This window comes from Lactuca serriola, chromosome 8 (assembly GCF_051521515.1).
Source record: "Lactuca serriola cultivar US96UC23 chromosome 8, Lser_US96UC23_V15, whole genome shotgun sequence".
NCBI lineage: Eukaryota > Viridiplantae > Streptophyta > Magnoliopsida > Asterales > Asteraceae > Lactuca > Lactuca serriola.
In genome coordinates, this window is record NC_136415.1 from 136607593 (window position 1) to 136629704 (window position 22112).

At 35.4% G+C, this 22112-nt stretch overlaps 1 protein-coding gene across 1 annotated transcript; it reads left to right on the plus strand.

Moving 5' to 3' along the window:
- Nucleotides 1–11097: 11097 nt before the first annotated feature.
- On the plus strand, nucleotides 11098–15858 carry LOC145069586 (RAF-like serine/threonine-protein kinase 20). Its single transcript, XM_079016527.1, has 9 exons — nucleotides 11098–11300; nucleotides 11635–14041; nucleotides 14131–14217; nucleotides 14303–14455; nucleotides 14552–14715; nucleotides 14816–14963; nucleotides 15045–15167; nucleotides 15269–15356; nucleotides 15470–15858. The coding sequence occupies exons 2-6, from the start codon at nucleotides 11939–11941 to the stop codon at nucleotides 14949–14951; spliced, it is 2643 nt and encodes an 880-aa protein (XP_078872653.1). The 5' UTR covers nucleotides 11098–11300; nucleotides 11635–11938; the 3' UTR covers nucleotides 14952–14963; nucleotides 15045–15167; nucleotides 15269–15356; nucleotides 15470–15858.
- The last annotated feature ends 6254 nt before the right edge of the window (nucleotides 15859–22112 follow it).

A 22112-nucleotide genomic window follows, 5' to 3' on the forward strand; every position in this document is an offset into this window, starting at 1 on the left:
CCTAAGTCTCTTTGTAAGAATTATTTTAGAAGTTTTTCTTTTAAATTGATTGTAGTGGTTTCCGTTATTTAACATAAACTTAGAAAAAAAAATTAATTACGAAAACAAGTGTATCTTAGGTTGGAGGGAGTGGAGCCACCGAAACCGCACTCCTTTCACCGCCACATAAGCGCCACATCACTTTTTACCACACAAGTGTGGTTTGTTGACACACCAAGGGAGTAGGCCTGTCGAAAAAACCCGAAACTCGTTCTACCCACCCGACCCGTTCCGAATTCGGGTAGAATGGGTCGGGTAGAACGGGTAACAGGTATGAACATTCGGGTAATAGGTTAACCCAATAATAATATAGGTCGGGTTTTAGGTATGGATATTTATTTTCGGATATACCCGAATACCCGAATTCATTTTTTAAATAATACAAAATATATAATGCAGTCACGTACGCACACTTCAAATAAAACAAAATCCTTCGTTTCCTTCTTATGAACGACGACTCGACAGTCGACGCAAACTTACAAAGGGAATACGACGCCATAGCTGAAGTCATGAACCGTCATCACAATTCTCAGTTTCTCATTATCGCACGGAATGGAATTAAAAAAATACATAACATATTATAATGATTTTGTATTGTTATTATATATGTACTTGTTAATTGTATGGAGTATTTTGTTGGATAAGGTGTCTAAGTCCATAACTTATTTGGTATATACTTGACCCGACCCGGCATGGTCCATTTGAGTTGCATTTCACCCGAACAATTTATGGATAATTTTATGAGAGTTATACACATATGTTTATTAATATATTATAAGTTATAATATATTAATATGAAGTTATGTTATTTAATTAGTCTTAGTCTTAAATTAATTATGAATTAATTTAGAGATTAAAAGGAAGACTAATTAGATTATGGGCTATTGATTTTATATGGTGTGGGCTAACACTCATTTGTTAATGGGCTAGGCTTGGATGGAAGTCCATGGATGATCCATGGAGCTTTTAACCCATGGATCCTTGGAAAAGGAAAGGTCATGGGTTATTAGGGTTTCACCCTAACCATGTACACTATATAAGCATGCTTATGTTGCATGAAATAGCCACTAGTGTGTGTGCTTGTGTGTGGCCGAAAATTGCAAGTGTGTATACTCTCTCAAAGTTTTCCAAGAGTTTGTGGTGATTTGTGATTCCATTTGAGGCATTCACACTATTGGTGCTTGGCCCTCAAACTCCTCAAGAATCAAACTCATCAAAAAGGTATGTAATCTCTTCTAACTCTTTTATGTTGAAATGTTCCCCATGCCATGTTAGATAGGTTATGAACCTTGGAAAATTATTATTTTGCATGTATTTAGACAAACATAGATCCAAGGTTTATTAGGGTTGCATGCACACTTAGGAAGTGTTAGATTGCTCAAAACCCAAAAGTGGTATCAGAGACTAGGCTTGCTTGTTTGATACTTGATGCAAAATAGTTGAAAAAGTCGAAAAACTTGCTGTCTGCCTGATGAACTCGCCGAGTCCATGGGGGGACTCGCCGAGTTCATGTGTATCTTCAACCTACTCGCCGAGTAGGTTCATGCACTCGACGAGTAGGAGCCACAGAGTGCAGATTTTCGACTTTAGCTGCTGGAAATGGACTAGAAACATTACCCTAAACTGTTTTGGTGTTTTAAAACTTGTTTTAGTTGGTGTAATGGTTGATCTAATCCATTTACAATAGCATATATCAAAATTCCATGATTTTTATGTGTTCATATAATTCTTGAAATTTTGATGATCATGTTCATGTTCTTATGAATTTAGAAGATGATAGGAATTATTTGTTGAATTGTTTAGAATTAATTCTTGATCATTTATGTGTTTTAATGGAGTCCATAATTTGTCCTCAAGTTATGGATATCCAAAGGTCACTTTTCTTTAACACACATTTAAACACATAAGTTACATGAAAATGAAGAGTTATCATTTTTATGAACCTTTAATTCATAAGTTATGAAATGAAAAGTTTTGGATAGTTACAAAACTTGCCCTCAAGTTTTGGAATTTGTAAAGTTTCACACACTTTAATAAATATTAATTCCAACCCTTAGAGTTTTAATAGTTAAAATTCAACCCTTATACTATTTATAACATTAATGGTTAATTATTATATATATATGTATAAGAATAAGTCGTTCTACCGTTAGTAGGCCTCATTCACGAAGCCGGTCTATAAGGTGGGTATAAGGTTGTTGCCTATAAAATGGCAACTTAATGGGTGTCCACTCTCACCCACCGCTTGCTTGACTGGTGGAGGGTCGTTAGCCGAACGGGTAGGACAATGACTTTAAATCCTCATTAAAAGTATAATGATTATTATAAGGTAACTAAACCTTTTAATTCCCAATCTTAGTTATTTTAGGAAAAATGTGAACATGGTGCTAGTCCATGGAATTCACACTTTGTACCTTACCAAGTCGTTGGTGGAGCGTGTGTGGTTAACCGGCACACTAACTTGGACTAGTAAGGACCACGAAGGGTGACTTAATGTTTGTCATAGATCAATGGAGCGTGTGTGGTTAACCGGCACATTGATTAGGTGATAATATTAAGGGTACCAAGTGAATTAGCATGGTTATTCACACCTTGTTTTGTGATCCTCGGCATCCCAGTCACAAAACTTGAAGGGCACAATCGAGATTGAAACATGCCATTGAAAAGTTCAATGAATCTCAAAAGAATCTAGGAATTTCAAATCCAATTAAAACCTAATAATACATTTTGTTTTCATGGTGGAAATTGGTGAATCGTCATTCACCTACCTTTCAAATATATTATTACTTAGATTACGACATCCCTCTTCTAAGTATAATATATTGTGATTGGGTCCTAGCCTTAATATTACATTTGGGTGTCTTATTAAGGATTCTATATATCTAATCTAAACTTGCTTTCTTCTTTCAGATGTCTTCGAACACTAATGCTTCAAGCTCTAACCCGACTGGTTCTTTCTCTCTCATGAATCTTTGTGGGAGGGTCATCTTTGATGGTTCCAACTTCATGGATTGGATTAGGAACATCAGGATGGTTACTCGTTATGAGGACAAGGAATATGTCCTCGATAAGGAGTTAAAAGAGCTTGATGAGTCTACTGCTACTCCTGAGGAGATCGCTGAATTCAGGACACATGAGAGAGATGCTACTAAGGTGGCATGTATCATGATGGCCACGATGACAACCGAGCTCCAAAAGTCATATGAAGATTTCTACCCTTTTGAGATGCACCAAGACCTGATGGAAAGGTACCATCAGAGTGCTCGTCAAGAGCGGTATGAAATAATCTCCTCCATAATAACTACCCGCATGAAGGACGGTGATTCCGTCACGGGTCACATGCAAAAGATGCAAAGGTATGTGGACCGTTTGCTGAAGCTGAATGTGAACATCCCTGAGGAGTTGGCAATTGACATCATTTTGCACTCCTTACCTTCTTGTTATGACCATTTTCGTATGACATATCATATGAACAAGGAGGAAGTTACCCTCAGCAAGCTTCAAGGACTCTTGAAGACCGCTGAAACCGGTCTTAAGGGCAAGGCGGTTGTTACCTCTACTACTCCTACTCCAACATCTACCCTTATTTTGGCTATCGGGCAAGGCAAAGGGAAAAAGAGGAAGCACCCTTCGAAGGGTACCAAGGGAAAGTCTCTTGAAGGCTCCTCATCGAAGACCAAGAGCGGTTCTGTCACTCCTTCTGCCATTCCCAAGGATGCTGAATGCTTTTATTGCCATGAAAAGGCACACTGGAAGCGAAACTGCCCTAAGTACTTGCAGGATCTAAAGGATGGGAAAGTGAAACCCACCCATGCAGGTATTTACACTATATTGTCTAATTACTCAACATATTCGAACTCTTGGGTGCTTGATACAGGATGTGGTATTCACATATGTTCTGATTTGCAGGGCCTAAGAAGAAGTGAGGATGTGGAGCACGGGAAGATAAACTTGATCATGGGGAATAGGAAGGCTTCACCTGTTTCCAAGATTGGAGTTTATACTTTGTTGCTTAATAATGGGTTAAAATTAGATTTGAATAAATGTGTGTACTTGTCTGATATGGCGAGGAATATTATTTCTTTTCATGCTTTGTACAAACAAGGTTTTACCTTTTTGTTTGATAATGAATGTGGTGGTATTAATGCTTTCTTTAAAAATGTGTTTTACTTTAAAGCGTTACCTTGTGATGGTGTGTATGAAACTGTGTCGATTGTAGACAACTTAGGAAATAATGTAATGTATATTGATTCTTCTACTAGCCTAGATAAAGCATCATTGTGGCATTGTCGTCTTGGACATGTAAACAAGAAACGCATAGGCCAACTCCAAAAGAGTGGAGTCTTGGAATCATTCGACCTTAAATCGGATGATAGTTGTGAATCTTGTCTACTTGGAAAGATGACAAAATCACCCTTCACTGGAACTTGTGAAAGGGGTGAGGGTTTGTTGGACCTAATACATACTGATGTATGTGGGCCATTCAAAACCGCCACAAGGGATGCTAATCGGTATTATGTGACTTTTATTGATGATTTTAGTAGATATGGGTATGTCTACTTAATCAAACATAATTCAGAAACCTTTGAAAGGTTTAATGAATTCAAACAGGAAGTAGAAAATCAATTGGGCAGGAACATTAAGATGCTTCGATCCGATCGAGGTGGAGAGTATCTTAGTACCGAGTTCCTTGACTATCTTAAGGAGTGTGGGATTGTCTCACAATTGACTCCTCCCAGGACACCACAGCTGAATGGTGTAGCTGAGAGGCGTAATCGAACCTTGTTGGACATGGTTTGCTCTATGATGAGTCGAGTTTCGCTACCAATCTCTTTTTGGGGGTATGCCTTAGAGACTGCCGCCCATATCCTTAATGTAGTCCCTACAAAGAAGGTTACCAAAACACCTCATGAGATGTGGACTGGGAAGGTTCCTAATTTGGACCACATCAAGATTTGGGGCTGCGAGGCTTTCGTAAGGCGTGAGACTCATGACAAGCTCGAGCCCCGAAGTGAAAGGTGTATTTTCATCGGCTACCCACAGAAATCCTTTGGTTACCTCTTCTACAGACCCAGTGAGAATGTGGTCTTTGTAGCAAGAAGAGGGGTCTTTCGTGAGAGAGAATTTATAAGCCAAGGAGACAGTGGGAGGCAAATTGATCTTGAAGAAATTCAAGAAGCAATTGGTGAAGGAACCTCAGACACTAGCAATCAACCTGAGGAGGAAACTCCTGTTGAGCAAATTGACATGTCTGTACCTCCGAGGCGTTCCACACGGGTTAGGAACACACCTTCGTTTTATTACGGCTTTCATATTACTACGGAAGGTGATACGTTTATCAGTGATAGTACACTGGTAAATTTGGATGAACCTAGCAGTGTTAAGGAAGCCATGGCAGGCCCGGAGTCTGCTAAATGGAAGGAGGCTATGGACAGCGAGATACAGTCCATGTATGACAATCAAGTTTGGAACTTGGTTGACAATGTACCAGGCCGTAAAACAATCGGGTGCAAATGGATCTTCAAGAAGAAGACCGACATGGAAGGAAAGGTGCATACTTATAAGGCTCGACTGGTTGCGAAAGGTTTTACTCAAACTCAGGGTATTGATTATGATGAAACCTTCTCACCGGTAGCAAAGATTAAGTCCATTAGGGTTATGCTAGCCATTGCTGCGTTTCATGATTATGAAATATGGCAAATGGATGTCAAAACAGCTTTCCTTAATGGAAAGTTGGCTGAGGATGTGTACATGAATCAGCCAGAGGGTTTTGTCAGTGCAGAGTACCCTAATAGAGTATGCAAGCTTAAGAAATCCATTTATGGATTAAAACAAGCATCTCGTAGCTGGAATCTTTGTTTTGATGAGAAGGTCAAAGAGTTTGGTTTCTCGAGAAGCGAAGATGAGTCTTGCGTGTATGTCAGAGCTAGTGGGAGTATAGTTAGCTTCTTGGTACTGTATGTGGATGACATACTACTTATAGGAAATGACATCCCAACATTGCAGGAGGTTAATTCCTGGCTTGGGAAGTGCTTTGCTATGAAGGACCTAGGGGAGGCTGCCTATATCCTAGGGATAAGGATATTAAGAGAAAGGAGTAAAAGACTAATTGGACTTAGTCAGAGTACCTACGTGGATAAGGTGTTGAAAAGGTTCAACATGCAGAATTCCAAGAAAGGAGATTTACCGATCCAAAGCAATGCCAAACTGAGTAAGACTCAGAGTCCGAGTACAGAGGCAGAGATAGCTGAGATGAGCCAATTACCGTATGCTTCCGCTGTTGGCTCGATCATGTATGCTATGACTTGTACCCGCCCTGATGTGGCCTTTGCTTTGAGCATGGTCAGCAGGTATCAGGGGAACCCTGGCAAGGCTCATTGGACTGCGGTAAAGAACATTCTCAAGTACCTGCGGAGGACTAAGGATTGGATCCTTACCCTTGGTGGGAGTGATGACTTGAGAGTATTAGGGTATAGTGATGCTGGTTTTCAGACTGATAGGGATAACTTCCACTCTCAGTCGGGCTGGATCTTTACCTTAAATAGAGGGGCAATTTCTTGGAAGAGTTCCAAGCAGGAGACGGTGGCTGATTCGACTTGTGAATCAGAGTATATAGCAGCGAGTGAAGCAGCGAAGGAGGCGATATGGCTAAAGAACTTCATCGGAGACCTTGGAGTTGTACCAGCTATTAAGGAACCTATGGAGATTTTCTGTGACAACAATAGTGCGGTTGCCTTAGCCAAGGAACCAAGAGATCATGGCAGATCCCGACACATTGACAGAAAATATCACTTCATAAGACACAAGATTGAAGAAGGACTCCTCGTGACAAGGAGGATATCGTCGGGTGAGAATCCTGCAGATCCCCTTACGAAGGGACTAACGAGGGTTAAGCATTTTCAGCATGCGAGGCGCATCGGGCTGAGGGACGATATTAGTTTTACAGATTAGATAGTTTTCCTGAAACTTATAAAATGTAATCGACGTTTGATGATGAATAAAATTTGTGATTTATTTATGAGTAAAGTGTTACTGTCATTGTCAATTATTTACTATTGTTTCAGTTTTGCATGTTTTGACTTCCCGAATAATTAATTTATTCAAACCTCCACAATCGATCATATGTCGGAAGTAGGTATGAATCAAGATTGTCATGAATTGGGTTTGTAGATGGCTAAAGGCGATTAGACATGGCAATGGTTGCTGCAACATTCATGAGTACTCATAAGTTATGAGTATTGGTATAAACCCACGCTCACTTGTATCACTTCATGGAATTTATCTCGAGTGATCGTGAGACGATAATATCATATAAATCTTCAAACCTAGAGATATGAGTTGTTACCTATGAGTTGGTTGTGCATTGATTGCACGTAAACGCATCAGTAACTTGATGTTATAAAACGTGCCTTTGTGTACAATTCAACAAGTAGTAGAACAAGCATATGAGTCGAAGTTTATCTGTTCCTTCTAGAAATAGAAGCAATATCTGGGCCCCATGATGATTTTGTGTTGACCCATGTATCGGGCCCGGTCAGAACTAAACTGATGTGTTCAGTAAAGTTCTTTGTCAAACAAATCGGAAATCGAGAAACAACTGCCAGACAATAAGCAAGACATAGTTCCATGTGTTTGTACGGCTGATATCATGAGAATAGAGGATTATATGATCACATGTCTTAAAATGGCGCTTCATAGTTCAACAGAGTTTTCGAGAGCTACGATTGCTGGTTGGTTCCTGAAGTTATATAGGCAAATACAGTTATTAGACTTATCCAAGTGGGAGTCTGTTGGATAAGGTGTCTAAGTCCATAACTTATTTGGTATATACTTGACCCGACCCGGCATGGTCCATTTGAGTTGCATTTCACCCGAACAATTTATGGATAATTTTATGAGAGTTATACACATATGTTTATTAATATATTATAAGTTATAATATATTAATATGAAGTTATGTTATTTAATTAGTCTTAGTCTTAAATTAATTATGAATTAATTTAGAGATTAAAAGGAAGACTAATTAGATTATGGGCAATTGGTTTTATATGGTGTGGGCTAACACTCATTTGTTAATGGGCTAGGCTTGGATGGAAGTCCATGGATGATCCATGGAGCTTTTAACCCATGGATCCTTGGAAAAGGAAAGGTCATGGGTTATTAGGGTTTCACCCTAACCATGTACACTATATAAGCATGCTTATGTTGCATGAAATAGCCACTAGTGTGTGTGCTTGTGTGTGGCCGAAAATTGCAAGTGTGTATACTCTCTCAAAGTTTTCCAAGAGTTTGTGGTGATTTGTGATTCCATTTGAGGCATTCACACTATTGGTGCTTGGCCCTCAAACTCCTCAAGAATCAAACTCATCAAAAAGGTATGTAATCTCTTCTAACTCTTTTATGTTGAAATGTTCCCCATGCCATGTTAGATAGGTTATGAACCTTGGAAAATTATTATTTTGCATGTATTTAGACAAACATAGATCCAAGGTTTATTAGGGTTGCATGCACACTTAGGAAGTGTTAGATTGCTCAAAACCCAACATATTTTCCTACCCAATTCTTTATTAAACCAACCAACATGTAAAAATAAAAAATTAAATTTTTTTTTTATCAGTAAGTGTCATTTAAGAAATTTTCGGGTATATCCGATAATTACCCGACCCGACCTCAAACCCAAATATCCGAAACCCGAAAACCCGAATTACAATATAGGTCGGGTATCTGGTATTATTTTCTTAAGGAAATACCCGTTCTACCCGAAGCTCGAAAATTTTACCCGTTCGACACCCCTACAAGGGAGTGGTGCCACACTTTTATTTTTTATTTGTTTTTTTAACTATTTTAATTTAATAAAACTTTTTTTTAATAAAAAAAATAATTTTAAAAAGATAATATTTCATTAATTAAAAATACAAATAGCATACATTGCTTAACTTTAAAAAAAACCTAAAAATTTTGAATAACAAATTATAAACATAAAACCTACAACTTATTAAAAAAAGCACATCAAACGATTAAAAACTTGAAAAAAAACTAGAAGTTAGCCACGATTTGCGTAACGTTTTTTCACTTCCTCTTTCATCGCCAAAATAACTTAAAACTCGTCCCCGGTCATATTCGACGTGTCCAACGATAGTACTCGCATGCCGCTGTCCCTTTGTTTCCGAAGCTCTCTTTCAAAAGAAATTTGCAAAATCCTCTCCATTCTATCTTTTATATCCTTCATGTCGGCCTCCATTTCTTTCAACTCATCTGAATCCGACGCTTTGCCTTTGCCTTTGTTTTTTTGATTTATCTCTTCCCATTGGTTGGGAAGGTGGTGAAACTGGAACAAGTTCATCTTCGTTCAGATCAAATTGAACACGAGCATCTGATGTAGTGTGGTCGGACTTAGATGTTCTGCTGCATTTTGAACCACTGCCGATATGCTCGTCTGACGTTTTGCTACTTTGCCATTTCTTGTTATCTTTCACAAAATTCAACTTCAAGAAACTTGAAAGCCTTTAGGTTTTCTTTTGATACACTTTTAGCGCTTTCCTCAAAATTATATCATCGCTTTCTCCGCTTTTCCATTGACGTTTCATGTTGTTATATAAATCATTACACAACATGATTTCCTTGTTCATCTTCCCCCATTTCGAGTACACTTGATGTTTTGAACGGTATTCTCCACGGTTCATTCCTTTATGGAAGCTATGTAAAACGCGAATCCAAAAACGGTATTGCTTTTGGTCTTTTCTAACCGTCGCATCTTCTGAAATATCGATCCAAGATTGTGCCAACACTAACACTTCTACGGGTTCCCAACATTTAGCCTCCGTCTTCTCTTTTCTTTTAGTTGTTGCTTGAGTGAGCTGAGTTTGTGTAACGACTTCCGGTTCGAAATCAGAAACGACCGTTTGTGGTTGTGTTTGTGTTTGCTGAACAAACTCGGGTTGAGACAAAAAATCAAATGGATTAAAATTTGTATCGGGCTGTGGTAGTGGTTGTGTTGGTCGTTGTGAAAAATACGAAAGCATACCGCCATAGTGGTAATACGGAGGTGAAAAAATCGGTTGATCAAATGAAGGTATAGGTGTGTGGTGTTTCTAACATGTATTTTTTCTTTACTGGGCCTTTTGGAAGAAGACATTTTCAAAAAAATTGGAGGAAAAGAGAGTAAAATTGTAAGGATTTTGGTTGAAGGTTATGTAAAAATTGTAAGTATATATATATATATATATATATATATATATATATATATATATATATATATATAGAGAGAGAGAGAGAGAGAGTAAAGTAAAAAAAAATCGATTCAAACGCAAGGACCTTTGAACGGTCAATGATGCAGCAACCAATCAAAACATGTGGTCCTTTCTAACCACACTGCGGCCAAAACCGCAGAAAACCACACCCAGAAGGCGGTGTTTGCAGTCCAGATGACAAAAATACGGTTTTAAACCGTGCCTACTCCCAGAGGCTTAGTATCTAAAATGAGGGTTGAATTGATTAGTTTCAAAATTTGTTGCTTTAGATATGTGCAAAAAAGGCCGAAAAAGATGGAAAGTTTGGTTCATGATTCCAACAAAATCGAATCAAATCAAAATCTTTTTTATAATGATAGGCTTGGTTGTTACAAAACATCATCCAAATACATATTTTAAAATTCTAAATTTATATAATGCTGCCTTTTTCTATTTCAGATTTGTTTAGACTTTAGATTAACATATATTTATATTTTTGAGAATTTAAAACTTTCTTGGAATTCTTTTAATTTCTCATGTTTCAATTGATGTAAAAACATTGAGTAAACCTACAAAGGGTGTTTTGGCAGGTTTAAGAGTATACATGCTTTAAGAGTATACATGGTTTTCGTCAATCCAAAGGAATTTTTTTTATCCGATTAACATGAATCAAACGTTTTAAATGGATTATCACAAATTAGGGACCAAGAAAAATATAAAAAATAATTATCACATTAAAAATTAACAAATAATCTGATTATTACTAAATTCAAAAAGTAAATAACTTGAAGTACTCCGCCCCCGAAAAAGGGGGTTTAGAATTAGAATTAGATCAAGCTTAGCTTTGATGGCGTCCACTTGTCTCCGCCATTAACAATTCTCCCTTTGAATTGCAATTCAAATACTTTCCTTTGATTCAACCACAAGACCTATATAATATACCACTTCAGATACCTAATATAGTATCCGAACTCACTTTTTCCGAAGTAAAACAAAAGGAATCAACCTCAACATTGACAGCGAAGAAAACAGGTGATCTTCTAATTTTGATAATTCGATAGCTTAATTATGTGTCGATCGTTGCTCTTATCAATTCTATGTTTTGATTTGATCTTAAGTTATCGATTAGCAGGGTAATCGATGATTACGAGATTTTTAGTTTTATGATCGTCGTTTTTCTTCAGCTTAGGTTATTGGTTGATTAGTATTGTGTGTTAGATATACATATATGTTCCTTGAAATTCCAGGATTTAGTTGGACTACTGTAGGGTTAATTTATCGAATTTCATGCAGCATCTGTGATTTTGGAATTATCAACTCGTTTTAGTTTTGCTCAAATTATATAATCGTTGTTTTATTCTTATAGTGTCTCAATAGATTGAGTGGAGTGCTAGAACAAGATAAACCTTGGATGCATTAGAGTTTGGGAAAACAACAAAGGGAGTATGAATTACAAACTCTATAGAGGATTTGCCAGGGAAGTTTCCTGAATGGCTATGTAGTCTGATGAAACTCGGATCTGTTGGTGAACATTTGCATATAGCATAAGTGACCTGGTGCTTCAGTTTTACATAGTATTTTCTTGATCAAAACGGAACAAATGGAATCTAAACTGTAAGTGCACAATTCTGGTGAAATTGAGAGTGTGATCATACAATATAGTTACTGCCATGACCATTGAGGTTTCATGCTCTTCTGGTCAATGGCTTAAGAAAGAACCACATTCTGTTTTAAATGATGGGGTGTTGGCTGGGAAGATTTCAAAGAACAACATATCTATAAGCACAGGTGAGGAGTTCTCCATGGAATTTCTTCAGGATCGTGGCACTGTAAGACAAGTTCATAATGTTTATGCCCTGAGCAATGGGACATTACCAAAGGATAATGGCAACCATCATCTTGTTTACGAGGAACTTAGTGTTATGCTTGGGTTGCAGAGGGTGGATTCTGCATGCAGTTCTGGTATGGCTGAGAGTACTTCTGTTAAAGGATCTCTTTCTAAACCAAGTGCTCCATCAGCCATTGTCGTTGATTCGGCTCCCTCTTTGGCTCCCCGAGCTTCAGGATCAGGAGTTTCAGATGAGTCTCAAAGAGAAAAGATTAAGTTTATCTGCGGATATGGTGGTAAAATCTTGCCTCGCCCTAGTGATGGGAAACTGAGATATGTGGGAGGTGACACACGTATTGTTTCAATACAAAAGAATATATCATGGGAAGAGCTTATTAAGCAAAATAGTGAATTTTGCAATCAACCACACACAATCAAGTACCAGCTTCCAGGAGAGGATCTTGATTCTCTTATATCCGTGTCTTCTAACGAAGACCTTCAGAATATGATAGAGGAGTACAATGCCCTAGGAAACCTTGATGGTTCCCAACGACTCAGGATATTCTTGATTCCTCATAGTGATTCTGAAACCACATGTGCAATTGAATCCAATGGTAATCAGCAGCAAAATCCAGATTATCAGTATGTTGTTGCAGTCAATGGAATAGTTGATCACAACCCAAGATTTCCTCAGAAGCATCCCCCCTCTTTTGATATCTTGGAAGATAGCATTGGCCTCAATAACTCAAATGTCACTCAACAACTTTGTGAACCCTTAGTTATCACCAACTCTCCTGAAAACTTTCCTCTCAGTTCTTCTGATCTAGTTCCACAAAGGGATTTGATGAATGGTCATGCACAAGCAAACAAAAATCCAAGTATTGAGATCCCAGTACTCAAGGGCCGAGCGTTTCATTCTGAAATTCCTATTCAACAACCTACTGATACAACAGATATACCTTTGGGGCTTGATGCTAATGGGCTTCATCCTGGGATCCCACATGCATTTTCTGATACCCGACTCCAGGAACTTCAAGGAAGCTCTTCTACATTAGGCTTTGCACCACCATTGATACATCCACAGTTGGAATCTGCTGAACAACATGAAAATGTTGTAATTGAGATACCGAGTGTTTCTTACAATCATACAGATTCTTTGCAAACTCCTTTTGGTTCTGAATCTTTGAAGAGAGCATGTGACGCAAATTGCATAGATGAGAAGATCCAAGCAGCGAAGGAAGATCCAAGGAAAATTCTTGGAGTGCAAAACAATTCCAAGGAAAACATCCAAAGTTTCTCTGAAGCTGCAAACTTTTCTAACAACATTTCATCTGCAACTGCTAATGGTGACATCAATAAAGCATTAAAGCCTTTAAAGGTCAATTATGATCAGATACCTGTACTGCATTACCTGAATGTCTCAAACCACGTAATCCCTGCATCAACTGCAACTAATGTAAAGCATGCTATTAACAGCCAAAGAATTACCGAGAATCAGCAGCATGTAACAAATGGAATCGAAAATGGTCAACAGGGAATCAGTACGCAATGGGCCCATAACCCTGAAAAATCTTTGACTGATCTAATTCCTGGCTTATCCGATAATGTATCTCATGAGTATGCTGTTCAACTGCCATTGATGCAGAATCCAACTACAGCTGCTGGTCATAGGAGGGAAGTTTCACTGATGGATGAAGACTTTTTCATCTACACCAAACAAGAAGTTGGTAACTCGAATCACGAAGCATATTACAATAAAATGCAGAAAGAAATGGAAGTTCCATTTATCAAGGACATGAAAGATAATCAACTGGAGTTGCCCGACCTTTTGGGAAATATTACTGATGTTGCAAGCAATTCCCCTCTGTTAGATGCAATCAGCACTGAAGCTCAATCTTCTAATGCAACAGAAGCTGAAAGCACTTTCTCAGACTCCAATGTCGAGGTATGCGCTTTTTCTATCAGATATTATGATCCAGTTTTAAGGTAATAGGCAGTTGACCTTTAGTTAAGGTATTTCCATATCTTTTGCAGAATGCTGCAACAGATAAAGGAAGTAAGGATGACCCATTTAGTAATGCATTGATAGCTGAAATGGAAGCTGATATGTATGGCCTCCAGGTACAACACTACGTTCTACATCCACATATACGTACATATAGACATACATACATAAATATAAACATACATACATACATACATACAGATAATAAAGAATGCTGAACTCGAAGAACTAAGAGAATTAGGATTTGGAACATATGGAACTGTATATCATGGCAGATGGCGTGGATCAGATGTTGCTATTAAAAGAATCAAGAAAAGTTGCTTTGCTGGGAGATCATCTGAGGAAGAACGTCTGGTAGGTCATCCATCTATAATTACTATTTTGCCCTTAGAGTTTCCTTTCTATGTAACTCCTATAAATAAAAACTAGTGGACTTCTATAATTGTCCAGGCGAATGATTTCTGGAGAGAAGCACAGATCCTTTCAAATCTTCATCATCCAAACGTGGTTGCATTTTATGGAGTTGTACCAGATGGAGCTGGTGGAACTTTAGCTACTGTAACTGAATTTATGGCAAATGGATCACTAAGAAATGTCCTAGTAAAAAAAGACAGGTAAAAAAAAATTCACTTTTATCTCTCATGAAAATGAAACCTTTGGTTGGTTCCTAGCTTTGTGTCTCAAGTGTGTTGAATTATTTTGATCTCATTTTAGGTCACTTGATCGTCGTAAAAAGCTCATAATAACCATGGATGCAGCTTTTGGGATGAAATATTTGCATTCCAAAAACATTGTCCATTTTGATCTAAATTGTGACAATTTGCTGGTTAATATGCGTGATCCACAATGACCTGTTTGTAAGGTAATTAAAACTATTACCACCATTGTTAATTTTTCATTTTTTATTTTTTGGTTTGTAATATGAATCCATAAGTATTTGTAGGTTAGAGACTTTGGACTGTCAAGGATCAAACGGAATACTCTAGTTTCAGGTGGTATGAGAGGTACTTTACCATGGATGGCACCAGAATTATTAAATGGTAGCACTACCTGAGTCTCTGAAAAGGTCAGTAGTACACCTCATAAAATAAAATGGCAACAAACTTTTTTTTAAATAGTTGCTTTTGCATTTAAATAAGTTAATTGTTGTTATTAATTAATTAATAGGTTGACGTGTTCTCATTTGGCATTACTATGTGGGAGATCCTAACTGGTGAAGAACCTTATGCAAATATGCATTGTGGGGCAATCATAGGTAAGCAACCTCTTCTCTTCTTCTCTACTCGAACAAACAAACAAGAAATAGCAAATGTACTTTGGTTAATTTGTTTGTTAATAACATTGCCGTTTCATTTCATGTTTTGACAGGGGGGATCGTGAAGGATACCCTTCGGCCTATTATACCAGAAAAGTGTGATCCTGAATGGAAGAACCTGATGGAGCAATGCTGGTCCGTGGACCCCACCATCCGACCTTCATTTACTGAAATCACAAACCGACTGCGGGCCATGTCCAAGGCCCTCCAGCAAAATGGGCCCAAAAAGGGCTCACAGTCGCATGCATAGACTTCACTTCACTTCACTAGTAAGCAGGTAAAGTAGTAAATACTAAACACATATACTGTTTTTCATCCGTTCCATATGTTTTGATTTTGATTGCTCATGAATTTTGTCATTTGTTCATTCTTTTTCGACTGAAAACCAGTTTGTGTGAATAGTATAAAAGTTTACGGATAGTATTATGCTCCTTTCACTTCAGTAATCTGTTTCTGCTTATCATTATGATTATCTATCTGTATCTGATTATTCAGGGGTTATGTGATTTGAATCATCAATTTCATATACTGGGAGGTTAACCAATCATTTGCCATAAATAATAATTCTTACAACTTCAAGCAATACAAATATGTCTCTACATTATTTCTAAATCTTAGGTCTCACTTAAAATGAGTTGGATTGATTCGCTAACATTTTTTATTTCAATAAAATAATAATATATCTTTCCATGGATACAATATTTTGGGAAGTTGTATGTATTCATATGGATTTTAAGCATCCCTTTAATAAGGTTTTTTTTTCTTCATTAAAGATGCTCTAAGGTGTTGTTTGTTTTGGAAGTGGTTAAATGTCTTTTGTCTTTTTCCATGTTTGCGGAAGAAGACGTGCATTTGAGAAACGTCTACCTGCCAGAAGGAAAAGTCCTCAAAAACTGTTTTTGTAGAAAAACAAGCGAGACCTAAGTCTTAAGTTTGTCTTTGGTACGGGCTATCATGTGTTTTTATTTTTTGATTTTAAAAGAAACCTAAATTAAAGAAAAAAAAATTTCATACAACTTTTATTTTGGAAATTAAAAACTTTTAATCCAAAAAATATTTCAATAGTTTTTATAGCTTTTATATTTTAATATTGAGCTTTTTATTCACATGTTCTTTTTTGTATTTTACACATTTTAAAGGATATAAATTGTCTAATACTTTTATATAGCTATCCCTTACCAACTATTTTTGCAAAACATACCCTGTGATTAGCTTTCAATTGAATTTGTTACCTTTACTGTAAACAAATGCAAATATAAAGTTGAAACTCACAAAAATGTATAGAAGAGGAAAAATAAGTCTTAAAAAGCTAATATTATTTGTATTTTTATAATTTGAAGAAAATGGGAAAGAAATGTGCTAGACATTTATTTTCTTTCCAAAATAGATTGCTTTCTCTTCCACTATTAATGAAGTGTTTGACCCTAAACAAAAGGTTTATTTGGTGGAAATAAAATTTGGCAAGGTTTTATGGGAAGTCGCCGTGAATACCAAAACCCCTTTAAAGGGTTTAATGATGGATTTGAACCCAACTCAATCTACCACTTCATAGTTCATACCATGAATCCACGATCTAATGTCTTCAACACTTGTTACTCTTCATATTAGTGGTTTATTACTTATGTTTAAAATTCAAACAAAAATTAAATTTTCGTTGCGATTACCTTTAGAAAATGAAAAATGGATCGGATCCCTACCCAAAAATAAAATATCATATTTGGTTTTGAAAAAGTTTCAAAGATATGTTATATTTATATCTATCAATATCACTAAACAAACAAGAGAATGGTCATTGTTCGATGCTACAAACTATTCGCATCCATGTAGATCTTGGCTTATAGAAGCAACATATTTGAGATTTGTTAGATCGGTTTAATATATTCCGAAGTGTGAATATCATAATTATGATTGTTTGGATAATCCTAATGGTTGTGTTACAAAATAGATAACAGATATTCATAATTGTAATTTATTCACCTTCTTATAAAATACATAAAATTTATTCAAATGATTTTGAAAATACATGGATTTGGTAAACCAATGTGTTGAAGTCACTAAAACCCATGGTTGGAGTAAAACTTAGTGGTTTGCCAACATGTTTGAAGTGCTCTTTGTAACTCTTACAATCATTAGCAAACTTAGTCACCCCTCAATGTTTTTTAATTTCTAGATTAATTTGTACCACCAACTTTATTATTTAATTATCTTATAATAAGTTTATTAGATTTTAGCGACCAATTTGTATTAATACAAGTAAGAAGTAAAAAAACAAAATTTGCAACGTAAAGATAGCCGGTTGCGGGGTTTTGAACAATCGAATTACATTAAACTAGACGAAAGCTCGCGCGTGTCGGAAAAATAAAACTATAACGATTAAAATTATGGCAAATATATCGCGATTATTACATTAATATATTATTGATACATATATGTTATTAGAAAGATTTATATCTTTGTTATTAATTTTAACATTAATAATTTTTTATACTAACCATTTCATCAACTTGTCACTTACTAATATCTAATTATTTTTTTATATGTTATTAATGTCATCCATTTGTTGCAAAACATTTTGATTATTTCGAATCTTAGTTTTGTTAATAAATTATAAAAAAATACAATAAAAGATAAGCTTCAAATGGAAATTAGAAAATAAAGCAACAATACTAAAATGATAAACAAAAGAATAAACTTTAATAATAAAACAATAACAAACCATAAGTCTCAATTAGAAATTAAAGAATTATGAAATAATATTAAAATAAAAAACAAAAACATAAACTATAATAATAGAATACAGTATAAACATGAAGAATAAAATAAAACAAAAGACATAATAATAATCTGTTTGATGAAAATCCTATCACACAACCATCTTATTGCTCATGTTTTGTTTTTTTCAATTTTTTTTCTTAAAATCCTAAAAATCTAATCTACATCCATGAAGTATATATATATATATATATATATATATATATATATATATATATATATATATATATATATATATATATATATATATATATATAGATGGTTCACTTGAGATTAAAAAGAAATTAGAGATCTTGAGATTCACCCTCAGCCACATATTTCTCATTTGCCGTTCTAACGCTCCAGCGTACTGGCAGCAGCGGAGTATGCCTAATCATAAATGATTATATGACAGAAAGGTATAATCATATATGATTATACATGTTTATATGTATATGCCTAATCATAAATGATTATGCATATATGTCTGTTCAAAAATTGAATAATCATATATGATTATGACAGTTGGTAGTAGAAGAGGTGGTAGTGGCAGAGGTGGCGGTGGTATAAGTGGCGGAGTGGCGGTAGTGGGGTCGGTTGGTGGCAAAGGTAGTTATAGTGGCGGTGGCGGTGGCAGTTGTGATGGTAGGGATGGTGGCGGAGGAGAAAGGAACGGATAACGCTATATAATCATTTATGATTATAAAAGACCCGCTCCACCGATACCCCAGAGGGTCAAAGCGGCAGATGTAAAATATATAGCTGAGGTTGAATCTCAAAATCCTTATTTTATTTTGAATATCAATGGAACCTATGTCTCTCTCTCTCTCTCTCTCTCTCTATATATATATATATATATATATATATATATATATATATATATATATATATATATATATACACACACACACACAAAATTTCATAATTGGTCCCTATGGTTTGCAAAATATTTCACTTTGAGGACTTTCATGGAAAACGTCACGCCACTAGTCCCAGTTGTTTGCAAAATTTCAAGAATAGTCCTCCTGCCGTTTCATCTAATTTTTCAGCTGTTAGATTTTTATGAAAAATACTATTTTACCCTTGCACCAAAATTGTAATATACTACAAACCTCAAGGACCATATATATATATATATATATATATATATATATATATATATATATATATATATATATATATATATATATATATAATTTCAACAATTTGATAATTTTTTCTTTATCTTTTTGACATTTTGTTTTTTTATTTTTATTTTATAATTTTAGTTATTTATGGTTTTTTTAATGTTTTTATTTATTTTGATTTAGGTAAATAAACTTAAACTCGGCAAACCATGTCTAAACAGTTTTTTCTTTAACTTTTCTTATTTGTGAATTGAAGCATTAATATTTTTTTTAAACTTTCTTTAAAACAAATTTATGCAGTTACAGTTTATGTTTTTTTTTATTTGGATGTTCCATAGTTAATATCGTTAGTAACTTTATGTTTGTATTTATCATTATCATTATTTCACTTTTGTTTTATGTATTTTTTTTTATAATTTTAGTTATTTATTATTCTTTTATTGTTTTTATTTATTTTGATTCAAGTCATGAAAAATAGAAAAACAAAAAATAAAAAATTAAACACCAAAATTGTAATATACTCTAATATATTAATACATTTTATGTTTTTCGTGTTATTTTTTAGTTTTTTCCTTTTTTATTTTTTCCCGTTGTTTCGTTATATTTTTCATCAATTTAATAAAAATCTTTTGATCTTTTTCAAAAAGTGTAAAATGTATGAATATATTAAAGTATATTACAATTGTGTTGTTTGAGTTTTTTTGGATTTCTATTTTTTTTTTAAAATTTTAGTTATTTATGATTTATGTAATTTTTTATTTTGAAACAAGTAAAAAAAAGTTTATATTTATATTTCTAATTCAGTCCATTTTTTATATATTTGTACTTCTTTAGTGGTTATTTTATATATGTTACGATAATTTAAAATTAAAAAAAAAACCAAATGGGTTGTCTATTGAGAATTAATGTTTCCCTGTGTGATATTTGCATAAAAATCCCTGACTAGGCTACTTAAATCGTCCGCATTTATAGCCCGAACAAGGTCCGCCATGGACCATTCGGGAGGTAACTGCCTTTCGGTGGTGTAAAATAAGAGTAGTACCAAAGGTAGCACCCTTTGATTCCAAAATAAAAAATGGAAAATTGGCTATGGAGATTCCGTGCGGTCAGAAATTAATACAGACACAAAGGGCTTCGACAGGAAAGGAGTTTCGATCCAATCCATTCTTGGGAAAAATCAAGACAAAAAAGTGATGGGTTTTATGCATAAGAACAATCCTATGTGCTCATACAAACCCTAATGCTTGGATCTAGGTTTCTCTATTGTACATGCTTTGAATCCAAGACTAACAAACTTAGATCTAACATATTATAAACTGAATTAGGGTTTAGAGAATTACCTTTGATTGTTATATAGCAATAACAATCAATTCCTTGCTTGGATTGGCCTTAGAAAGCTTAGTGCCTCAAGTGCTGCACCTCTAATGGAGTCACAAACACCATATACAACTTGGATGAAGAGGAGAAGAAAGGGGAGGCACCAAAAACGGCTGGAACCCCTAGAGAATCAGTTGTCCACGTTTTTGGAGCCTAAGGGGTCCTTTATATACTTGTGTGGGCTGCTAGGGTTTTAGTCAAAACCCTAATGGATAGCTTAAACTCTAAGCAGCCCATGGAACCTTCTAGATAAGGCCATGGACGAAAATATGATGGGCTTCCATCATAATTTCGTTCACCCCTTGTTCCATCAGCATTCCTTAGCCCAATAACTCAATTATCCAATAATTGCAGTCCAGTCCCCTAAGTTTAATTAATCTCTTTTAATTATCAATTAATTCTTGACTAATATCAATTAAACAATATGATTTCTCCTTTAATATATTATTCTCATAATATATTAATAAATCATATTTAAACCTTTATCTCCTTAAATCATCCTACATATTGCTATGGTGAAGGCAACCCAAAAGGACCATGCTCATAATCGGGTCAAGTACATACCAAAATAGTTATGGACTTAGACACTAATCCAACAGTCTCCCACTTGGATAAGTCTAATAACTATTTTCCGTATGACTTCAGAACCTGATCAGCAATCGTAGCTTTCAAAAGCCGCTGTCAACTCTGATCTTATCAGATAGCGTGTCCTCTAGATAAGGGATTATATATTCCTCCATTCTCAAGATATCGTATAGACATAAGACATGAATTTCAATCATTCTCTCTATACTGTTTCCCGACTTCCGATTTATGACGACTGATAACAGACTACAATTGAACACATCAACTTAGTCCCGGCTTGGCCAAGCGCTTAGGTGTCATCACTAAATCATCGAGAGGCCCATAGATATCGCTTTTATCCTACTTTGGGTAAAAGGAATGGATAAACTTTGACTCAAATGCTCGCTTGCATTTACTGATCGAATCACACACAACAGTAAGTTTTATAACACCAAGTTACTGGTGCGTTTACTTATTGTGTAACCGACCAACAAATAACAACTCACACGTCTCGGTTTCAATAATATACAATATTATCGTCTCACTAATCACTCGTGATAAATCCATGAAGTGATCCAAGTGAGCGTGGGTTTAATCCAATACTCTAATCTTATCAAAGCACTCACGAACTCTGCAGCAAACTTGTGCCATGTCTAAACACTTCAGACAATCTACAAACATATTCATGACAGTCTTTATTCATACCTACTCCCAACGTACGATCGACTGTGGATGTTTGAATAACCTAGTTATTCTGGAAGTCAAAACATGCAAACTGAAACATAATAATAATACTTAATGCTATATGGCCCCAAACTTGTGAGAGTAAATAAAACACTTATATTTAACCACCATATTGATTACTCATTATTATCAT